General features: G+C 38.4%; 1 protein-coding gene across 1 annotated transcript in view; it reads left to right on the top strand.

Moving 5' to 3' along the window:
• Nucleotides 1-1,111: 1,111 nt before the first annotated feature.
• Nucleotides 1,112-11,003, top strand: part of slc15a2 (solute carrier family 15 member 2) — an 18,416-nt gene continuing 8,524 nt past the window's right edge. Inside the window, 13 exon segments of the mRNA XM_034146513.1 lie at nucleotides 1,112-1,165; nucleotides 1,167-1,194; nucleotides 2,655-2,796; nucleotides 3,786-3,878; nucleotides 4,030-4,129; nucleotides 4,927-5,017; nucleotides 5,104-5,181; nucleotides 7,487-7,569; nucleotides 7,922-8,005; nucleotides 8,272-8,361; nucleotides 9,144-9,188; nucleotides 9,415-9,450; nucleotides 10,891-10,979. Coding sequence (XP_034002404.1) covers nucleotides 1,112-1,165; nucleotides 1,167-1,194; nucleotides 2,655-2,796; nucleotides 3,786-3,878; nucleotides 4,030-4,129; nucleotides 4,927-5,017; nucleotides 5,104-5,181; nucleotides 7,487-7,569; nucleotides 7,922-8,005; nucleotides 8,272-8,361; nucleotides 9,144-9,188; nucleotides 9,415-9,450; nucleotides 10,891-10,979 — 1,013 coding nt within the window.

Here is an 11,003-nt window from a genome sequence, read left to right as displayed (position 1 = left end):
AGCCTGACAGTGAGGTAGTGACTTATTTACAAAACAACCACAACCTTAAAGTCCTTTCACAAATCATATGATCCAAATCATATTTACTTCATTGGGTGTTTCTCAATCGCGAGTACGCTTGCTTGGTAGCACATGTCTGCCGAGCATCTTGCTTCAGAAGCGAGTCAAGAATACTTCCTGCCATTCGGAAAACAAAGAGTGGAACAGGCTTAGCAAGTGTGCAGGTGTGCGTCATTTGAGAGGCCACCCTTACATCTTCCGCCACAGATTTGGGGAAATTGGTCCGTGCGCAAAGCCATTGTGGGGATTTTAAGGCCGCGAAGTCTATTCATGTGCACTCAATATTTCTCCAAACGAGTACGCCGGGCTCGGTAGATTCCAAGTATACTGGAGATTGGAACAGTACTTCGGCGGCACTCGATGACGTAGTATGCTTGGAAATAGTGCTCGGAAGCAGCTTACCTTACTCGCGATTGAGAAACACCCACCGTCATGGACAAGTTCAGAAGGTCAAATTGACATATTTTCTGGCCGCCGAAGTCCATTGGAAAGCAAAACTAAAATACATACAAAATGTAAAAGGTAAAATCACAACAGGTGAATGCAGCATATCCTTGCATTCATGTTGAGTAGTTCTGGGTGCAATCTTTACCAACACCTTATATATTACAACATAATTCAGTGTTTTGAATTGTACTTCCTTTGTTTAATCAGAGGCTATTTAAAATGAAGGTGTTTTTAAACGACTTTGCCTTTTCAACAATAATCGGCACATGAAAGTAACTTAACCTGCAGTACATCCTCTTATAATAAAATGACATTTGACATTTACCACCCAGTTCAGCTGAGCATGATCATATTAAAACTCTTTACTTCTTCATAATGATTTACTTTACTAACGTTATAAGTGATTGAGTAACACGGAGTATGCATCAACCACATTCCTGTCATTCCACGGCAAAAAATAAATCACATCTTTCCCAGATTGTGAAACTTGATAGAGGAAAATGCATGATCTTGGATTTGTTTATGGTAATTAGTGTCTCATTCTGTGTGTTGTTGTTGTGTTGGACCTAGTTTAGTAAACACATGTTGTTGTTTTTTAGAAACTATGTGGACCAACTACCCAGTCAGCATCTGCTTCATAGTGGTGAACGAGTTCTGCCGAACGCTTCTCCTACTATGGCATGAAAGGTAAGCACACTTTCAAGATTTAAAGAACAAAAAGAACGTATTAAAGCTCCTCCAACAATTTCCATACAATATTCTAACAAATAAAATGTGTCCGAATGAGTGCATGTGACATAATGATATCAGTAAAAATGCAGAAATAGGAAGTTTAATAGCATGAGTTAAAACTGAATGAAACATTAAATACTGCATATTATTGTATTATATAACAATGTACATGTGTACACTATACACAGATTCAAAGGCTTTATTTTCATGTGCGCAAAAGCCGGACTACAGTGTCTTTTTTTCCTCCTTTATTATCGATTCCTTATGTGTGTTTGATGTTTCACATATTCACATATACAATGCCTGTAAAATGCTTGTTAATCTGGTTAAGTGTGTGAGTCAATGGTGGATTTAACAGAGAGGCTATAGTGACAGATACGTCTCTGTCCTCCCATCACATGACCTTACTTACACTCACATGTCTGTCACGTTACTTCAATCATTCACACATACACACATGTAAACATGCCATGAAATTGCTGTTTCCTCTTCAAGCAGTTTAAATTAAAACCTTGTGTTAAAAATTCAATTTAAAGATGAGGATTGAGGCAGATGTATTGCAGGAAGTGAATTTAACTTGATTATTTTTAACGGAGTGTCTATTTGCACCCGGGTGTAAATAGCATTGTTAGCTACAGACACCCGGGTGTAAATAGCATTGTTAGCTACAGACACCCGGGTGTAAATAGCATTGTAAGCTACAGACACCCGGGTGTAAATAGCATCTGCCTTATTTTAAAGGCAGTTTTAAGAAGTACAATTTAATAGACGGATAAAAGACAATTAATACAAATATTAAGAATAAATCAATAGAGAAAATAACAAAAACCTAATTAAGAGTTTTAAATAAATGCATTCCTTTGCACACAAAAGTCCTGGTCAACGCAATGTGACCATTTGCTGCCAAAGACTGAATAATGGCTCCCAATAAACACCGGATTAGTATATGTCTTTTTGATTGCTTTTGTTATTTTTATTACATTTCACTGTCATTTTTAGAACAGTAATTTGGTTTTTAGCATTAAAAATTATTATTAATATTACTAATATATCAGAATACCTTAGATGCTTTTATCCAAAGCGACTTACATACATTCAGTACTGTGGACAATCCCCACAGGAGCAATTTGGGGTGAAGTGTCTTGCCCAGGGACACAACGACATGCTGACTGCAGTGGGGTTTGAACTTGCTATCCCCTAATTCGAAGTCCAGCACACTATCCACTGAGCCACAGCCTCCCTATTAGTCCCACATAATGGAAATGTACATTGTTACAGCAGAAAAGAGCCGAAACAGGTTAATGTTTCCTAAGCATGCATAAAAGAAAAAGTACTAACGATAAAAAAAGAAATTATAATAAAGAAGTTACGGGATATATGGGATTTTGAGGCCTCATGCTTGTGTGTGTTCACAGCGGTGCTCACGCTTTACTTCCTCACCTACCTGCACTGGGACAAGGACCTCTCCACCGCCGTGTACCACGCCTTCAGCAGCCTCTGCTACTTCACCCCCATCCTGGGAGCGCTCATCGCTGACTCCTGGCTCGGAAAGTACAAGTGAGTCCCTGTCTCATCCCCACATGCATTATATAAGACATATTATTCAAATGTTCAGGTTCTTACTTGTATTTATGCCTCTACTGGGACATGTCTCCATGCTTTAATGTTCAAAAAGCTCTTTATTTTTCTCATACTGCCTGTGTTGCAGCATCTCTTTTCACCCTCTGTCAGAAACCAGAGCCCAGTCTGCTCTGATTGGTTAGCTGGCCGGCTCTGTTGTGATTAGTCAACCGCTTAGAGATGTCCCGCCCCTTAATTTATCACGTACAATTTGTTGGAGTGCTAGCCAATAGAAGTGCGAGTGTTATTTAGTGATGTCCCTATGTGTGATGCCCCTGTGGGTTCATCTAGAGAGGGTGTGGCTGTGCCGTCTTGATAGCCTTGATTGCAGTAACTCAGGGTGCCTGGGTCTGGCGCCCTGCAGCTATTTAAAGCCTCTGCTCCTCTCTGTCTTCCCTCTGCTTCCTCCTACAGGCACCCGGTTTCGGTTGAGTATGCTATGAGTTTCTTCAGTTGCTTCACTTTAGTGCACTTCAACACTCTCACACTCATACATGTCAATGCGATCCTCACCCTGCATTTAAACCACTGACATCCACACCTCATGCTTGACTTGTTTTGCACTTAATTAATTTGGCTAATTTGAACCACTTGCTTTAATAAACATCTTTTGTTAAACCGTTGATATGGTGTGTCTCCTCTTTGTTGTGGCCTTTTGAGCCAGGTCATAACACTATGTTACAGAAGTAAACAAAGGAGTCCAATGGAGGCATTTCAGGGAAGGGAACAAAGGGATGTTAGCCTTTGAAAAACCATTTATAGGCACACCATACATCAGGCAGTATTTTAACTCCTTTAACCTGAGAGCTTTGTGTAAATGTGCAACACCTTCTATTAGTGGAGGTGAATCAATGACCACACACACACACTCACAGATCATGAATAATAAGTGCAGCTCTGAATGTGCGTAATGTCTCTCTCCACAGGACCATCATCTACCTGTCCATTGTCTACGTGATCGGACATGTGGTGAAGTCGGTTGGAGCCATTCCCACCGTGGGGAGCAGCGACGTGCACATGTAAGTAATCAGGAGCTGATGAATAGTCTTTCACTTTCACTTAAAATGGTCAGAGATGTGGAATCCAGAGGTATTCAACCAGGTTTTTTTTTCTGGTGGTCGATTAAAAAAGAATAGACTTATAGTGTGTGTATATATGTGTGTGTTGCAGCGCTCTGTCCATGGTAGGTTTGATTCTCATTGCTTTCGGCACCGGAGGAATCAAACCCTGTGTAGCGGCTTTTGGTGGAGACCAGTTTGACGAGGAACATGTAAGTCTCTACACTTTTTCTTCACGTGATGTTTGTATTCTATGGACAAAATTAGGAAAAATGTCTAGAATGAATCAGTAAAATCTAGGTGTATATAAACAAAAAAGATAGGAGCAGAAATCATTTTGATGTGTTATTGATGTTTCTATAGATGTAACAACTTACCCCGCAACCCACCCCATATATTTAAGTGATCGTTTTACAAAGAGTTTCTTTAGGTCTTCTGTGTAAAAGACACAAGAGGAAGTTATGGCGTCTATAAAATCAGCTGTAAATGGTTGTGCCACAGCAGCTCACTCGTAAAAATTCCAGCCTGGTTTCACTTCCAGGGCCTCAAATACAAACGCTTTTAGGTAATGGGCATCTTTGTCTTGATACCGACGCACAAGTCAACCTTTGACATCTATATGAGACGCACCATGCTTTTTAATAACCTTAATTTAAACCTTTTCCTCATAATTATTAGACACTCATAGCAATGGATGTGGTGTTAAAAGTGTGGTCAAACAAACACAGGAATTTTGTGATGTGCACACCAAATAAAACAAGATTTTCTTTAGTGTATGCTGAATTTGCAAGTGCAGATTTAATTTAGGTTTGCCTGAAGAAAGAAACAACAAAACAAGTTAAAAATGGGTTGCACAGAATTCTACGGGGCTTAAAGCTGTTAGATTTAGCTTAACACAATAATCAGTTATTTGAAAACTAATTTGAAATATTTGTGGGTACTTAAAGAGGACAAAATACATTATTTTAAAAACATGTTATAATTTCATAATTTCGTTGATCACCTGCAGGGCAGCGAGAGGCAGAAGTTCTTCTCCATTTTCTACATGTCGATTAACGCTGGGAGCCTCTTGTCCACTGTGATTACACCATTACTGAGAAGTGAGCTGTCACTTTCTCAACATTCAAATCATACACAAAGATGTCTGTTGTGTTGAAGCCTTTTAACGCTGGCTTGTCTCCTGCAGGTGATGTGCAGTGTTTCGGTGGAGACTGCTACGCTCTGGCCTTCGGGGTTCCTGCAGCTCTGATGATCGTGGCTTTAGGTGAGTGTCGATCCACCTGAAACACCCTCCAGACAAATGTCATCCAGTAGTGACAGTATGAATGGTGGCTGCATAACTTTATCTTCTTTCCGATATGGTGAGAGGCTAATTCCATCAATATTTGAAAATAAAATAGAATGTCTGAGCTCCTCTACCATCTACTACTACTAAGGGAGCTTTTTTCTGCCACGTGTATCTTCAATCTCGCTTTATGGTCAGTGTCTTTTTCAGTTACAACATCCCCATCACACCCTTCTCCAAGCAAGGGAGATCTAGTATGTTATGTAAAACAATTTGCATAAATGCAAAAGCTTATTTCAAAGTCATAGATGAATCTTGATTGGGCCAAATTTGACCCCGAGTGACCCAAAACAATGCTGCTGGGTCTTCAGACCCGAACACCAAATTATACACTTTATTTTTTAGAGACCTTCAGACTTGGCTAAAATTGTCAAAATCAGTTTTGTAGTGTTTATATAGCTGTTGTGGAGGATATCATGAAGCCTTGTTCCGATAAAAAAAAACTAGAGCTTAGTTATTATATCATTTTAACTTGAAACGGGTCACGGGAGACCCGAACACAACATAAGGGTTAAGTCAATACCACATTTGACTAATAACTAATTGACTAACAAACTATTTCAGGGACAATTATGTGTATACTCTTAAGTCACTATTAATTAATCCAGAAGCTGCCCCCAAATATTTTACTCTGATAATGATACACTGTAAACAATTAATCTGTGTTGAAATGAGCAGGAGAAGAGCTAGTTAACATTAGCTGTTCGCTGGTAGCTGTTAGCTGTTAGCTGGTAGCTGTTAGCTGTTGGCTTTTAGCTGTTAGCTGTTTTCTGGTAGCTGTTCACTGTTAGCTGTTAGCTTTTAGCTGTTAGCTGTTTTCTGGTAGCTGTTCACTGTTAGCTGTTAGCTTTTAGCTGTTGGCTGGTAGCTGGTATCTGTTATCTGGTAGCTGTTATCTGTTAACTGTTGGCTTTTAGCTGTTAGCTGTTTTCTGGTAGCTGTTCACTGTTAGCCGTTAGCTTTTAGCTGTTGGCTGGTAGCTGTTATCTGTTAACTGTTGGCTTTTAGCTGTTAGCTGTTCGCTGTTAGTTAGCTGTTAAATGTTATTTGTGAGCTGTTCGCTGTTAGCGATTCGCTGCCAGTAAGGGAGTAGCTATAAAAAAAGGTACATTTTAACGTTATCAGGAAGTGTTCATTTCTGATCTTGTTAAAAAAGTATTTTGGTGAGACACATGAATAAATTGTTGTTTTCCAGGAGTATAAAAAAGATATTGGAGAAGTATTTATGACTTGATTAACTTCCTTAAAAAAACATTGTGCAAACAGTAACAAAGGTGATGAAATACATTGATGCTTTTGTTGTTGTGTTTTACCCTGATACTGAATTGATATCGAGACTTTTTCTGTTATTGTGATATCGTTTGTATAAAGTCCAGCTTCTGGTGTGCTGGGCTTCCTCTTGATCAAGACCCCCACTCATTTGTCCTGACAGTCAGTTGTCTCTGCCTCTGAATCCCCTCTGAAACATCATGCTCTACAGACAGGTCTCTGTGAAAACAAGCTGTGATTATATTACCGGAGGGGCCCCGAACACATTGCAGAGTACACAAAGTACGGACTCAGTGTTAGAGACTTGTTTACCGTGCGTCACATGTTTTCCCTCTTGAAGAATTTCACAAGCCATTGTAAGAGGACAAAGCATCCATAAACCACTCTGTCAGATAGTGCTGGTTCTTCTCATGCGGAGAAGAGGAGAAAAACAAAGGTACAAGAAGTAAAAGTAGCAATACTACAGTGCAAGTTAAGTCCTGCGTTCAAAGTCATACTTAAGTCAAATTACTGAAGTATTAGCTCTCAATATGTAGAATGTGCTATTATTTTGATCCCACTTTTTAAAAACTTTTTTTTTTTTTATCTTTTAATTTAAAGTTTAATTTATTTTTTATTTTATACGTTTAAATCTTTATATATACAGTCTATGGTTTACATTAAAACTTTTTTTTATTTGTATTGTTTTTTTTTTGTTATGAATAGGAATTATTTGACTTTCACGTTAACAAAAAAACAGTGATTCTTGAGGTCTTTTCACAGTATGCATTATATATAGCTTTACACATAATAAAAGTGTCTGAAAATCTAATTTATAGCCTTGATACTAAACTTAGTGACATTCCACCAATCCATATATAGTAGTTCTGATACCAGGCGAGTGGAGTAATTGTTTGCACAACAGCAGAGTCATTTCCAACATAAACAGCACTAACTCTTGATCCATATTTTGCAGTTGTGTTCACTGTTGGCAGCGGGATGTACAAGATGTCTCCTCCCCAGGGAAACATCCTGCTGGAAGTTTGTAATTGCATCGGGGTGAGTCATCTCCCATTGCTCCCATATCACGTGATTTATTAAAGGTCCCCTATTATACATCAATATATATAGGTCTCAGATATACAAAACATGTCTCTGAAGTGTTTGGTTACCTTGGTTGGTGATTGGCTAATGGTTACACAAGCCAAAACATCGTTAGGACATCATAAAGTGGCCAAAATCAGCTCATCATCAGCCAGGTTTTTAATATAAATGGATCAGGACAAAAAGAGAGAGAATCTTTTTTCCTGAAACTTTCAGAATCTCTTTACACAGAGGGGACACATGTTGATGTAGAAAAGACATGAAAAAGTGGATTTTGTATAATAGGTGACATTTTTTTTGTTTGCAGTTTGCCATCAAAAACCGCTGGAAGAGATCAAAGTATGACTCTCAGAAGAAACACTGGCTGGACTGGGCTGAGGAGAAGTACTCGGTAATACAAAGACTCTTGCATGCAACAGCTGGAATATTTATGTTATTTGATTGAGAATCACACTTAAGAAAGCCAAAAAGAAGACCACACAGTGGTAAATTATAAAATATGGATGGGAGCATTATCTAGTGTGTGTATTTGTACATTTGATCCTTCAAAAACTAGGTATTTGTCGTCTAGATGTTTGTGCTTTAGTAAAAGTGTGTCATTGATGTTTTTGGTGTATCTATAATGCGTCCAGTGTGTGTGTGTTTGTGTTTCTACAGAAGCGTCTGATCCAGGAGATTAAGATGGTTCTGCGTGTGTTGGTGCTCTACATCCCACTGCCGATGTTCTGGGCTCTGTTTGATCAGCAGGTACTTGAAGACAAACTTTTTCTTACAAAATAAACCCTCTTGCATGGCAATTTTGCTCCATCACTGGTCCAATCCCACGACATTTGGTTCATCCATTCATGCCCCCTTCAGGATGAGTTGAAATCATTCTTATGATTTGTGCCTACTTTGGTTTTAAAGAGGCCCTATTATTATTTGTAGTTTATCATATACGTTTTTGTGCATGTCAATGGTCTGCAAAGGCTAAAATCCCTGTGTTCCCTCCAGAGGAAGTTTCTATGTAAAGTCTGATTGCCTTTACATTTGACTAAGATAATGAGTAAATAAATTGATGTTGTTCTTATGACAAAAAATATAGTTGGAAGGTTAAATCATATATTTTTGGGGATAAATATGACTCTTACCTTTTTGAAGGTAACATGTAAAATGTTCCATGCACCAAAAAGCCTTTGCTTGAGATAAAAATCCTGCCCTGATTGCACTAAATTGCACTATTGATTGTACATACTGTGCCTGACCAGTGTTTTAGTCAGCACAAGGTCAACTTATTGTGTCATGGTGCTCTTATAAAATCCCATAACTACCTGTTATCATCTCCTCTGGCCGAAACTCAACACAACCGTGTGATTATGGGAAACCTCAATGCCACATTAGACATTCCTGAGCTTCATTCTTCATTTAAACACACATGGAAGATATACAGTATGTCAAACATTTACAAATTAGATTCATGCTAAGCTAACAGAGTATATGATGCCCTAAAATACATTGACAGTAAAAATCTGTGTTTTTCTTTATGGCAGGGTTCCCGCTGGACGCTGCAATCCACCAGGATGAACATGGCTTTTGTAAGAGTTTCCTAATCTGAATAACATTTTATTGCTCTTTATCAGTGGGTGGGTTTTGATATTCATCTTGTTGCACAAACTGTCTTGTAAAACTGATTCTCCTTTAGGGCGGTGTTGCAATTTTAGCATTTTATTCTAGTGAATCATTTATTATGTTCCGAATAAACCAATGCACACCGTAAAGAGTCCAAAATGTTTTCGGCTCACCAATCTTTTTTTTTTACAGGGAGATTTCTTCACCATTCAGCCAGACCAAATGCAGGTAAGTTCAGGGTTCTCTGCAAATAAGTAATAGTGCACAACAAGGACATTTCAGAATAGTGAATAATCAATACTTTAAAGGGGACCTATCATGCAAAATGCACTTTTTGATGTCTTTTATACATAAACATGTGTCCCCGGTGTGTCAGGGAACTCACGCAGCGTCAGAAAATAAAACCCTTTCTCTTTTCCTCCGTACCCACATTTTTAAAAAACGTGGGTACAACGGAGCGGATACAGATTTGCTGCCGATATGACGTCAAATCGGCGGCAGACCCACAGAAAGTTGCTATCAGAAACAATGCCTGACGTGTTTTTGGACGTAATCTCATCTTTGTTTACATTAGCAAGCCTCGCTAACACTCAGAGCTAACCTGTACTGGAGAGCACGTGTGTTTTAAAAGCAGGAAATAAAAAAGGAACTCACCTTGTGGTATAACCCGCAAGAGAAAAAGCATTTGAGCGCCATACTGTTTCAGAGATAATCCTTGATGTGGTTTAGAGCAGGATGGCGTTTTATCACAGCAGAATTTAACTTTATCTCCGGTAGAATTCTGATCAGGCATTAGCTCCGCCTCCTTTTTTGTTTTGTTTCAAGCGAAGGACCCAAAATCCGCGTTTCTCTAACAGGGCTGGAATAGAGGGGTATGAGCAGTATGAGGCATGGCTACAATGGCTGATCTGTTTGGTATTTTAAGCAAAAAACTTCACAGACATGTTTTGTGGTATGGCCCTACAATATTTGTTTCCAATATGGCATAATGGGTCCACTTTAACACCTGAGAGTTAATTACAAAATTCAGCCACATGCCAAAAAAAAAAAAAGCAGCGTATGAAAAATATGAACCATGTTTTCCTGTTTCTGTGTGAATTAAACACACTTAATACAGCATATGTTTACTGTTGTCTAGTTGTTATATATTGAATCATTTTGTGTTATTTTTTTCCTAAAAATATGGGACGACTGTTCACTTAAACTTTGTAGTGAACAGCCTGATCAACACTCATACTGTAGCTCTAACATTTACATAGTACATATTTGTAGAAAATGTGTAATCTGGTCAATTTAATCCCTATACTGCTGAATATATATATGTAAATATATACTTTCTACATCTGCTAATTATCTGGAAACATGTATTTTTCATGTAAAAAAGTAAAGCGAGTTACCATGAATTTGTAACATTGTTTTATTCCTTTTTTTGTTTGATCTTGCCTCTGCTCTTGTTTTTCTTAAAATCTTATTTATCATGTGCAGATGCTGCACGTGTACAAAAACAGCTTTCTGGTGAAAACATTTTTACAGCTTTATCTCTGCCATCTCTTTACAGTCTAAATGGAATCATCATGAGTCTTTTATTCACATATTACTCAAACTTTTATGATTTTACGAGGTTTTATAGTCATCTAACGGTGGGGTTCCCCTCCCTTTTTTCACTAGATGTTGAACGCTCTGCTGATTCTCCTCTTCGTGCCCATCTTTGACCTCATCATATATCCGCTCATTGGCCTTTGCAAGATTAACGTCACGTGAGTAGAAACCTGTTGTTTTGG

This window comes from Trematomus bernacchii, unplaced genomic scaffold, assembly GCF_902827165.1.
Source record: "Trematomus bernacchii unplaced genomic scaffold, fTreBer1.1, whole genome shotgun sequence".
In the NCBI taxonomy this organism is placed as follows: domain Eukaryota; kingdom Metazoa; phylum Chordata; class Actinopteri; order Perciformes; family Nototheniidae; genus Trematomus; species Trematomus bernacchii.
The sequence above is the reverse complement of the archived record's forward strand: the minus strand, read 5'-3'. Positions and strand labels throughout refer to the sequence as shown.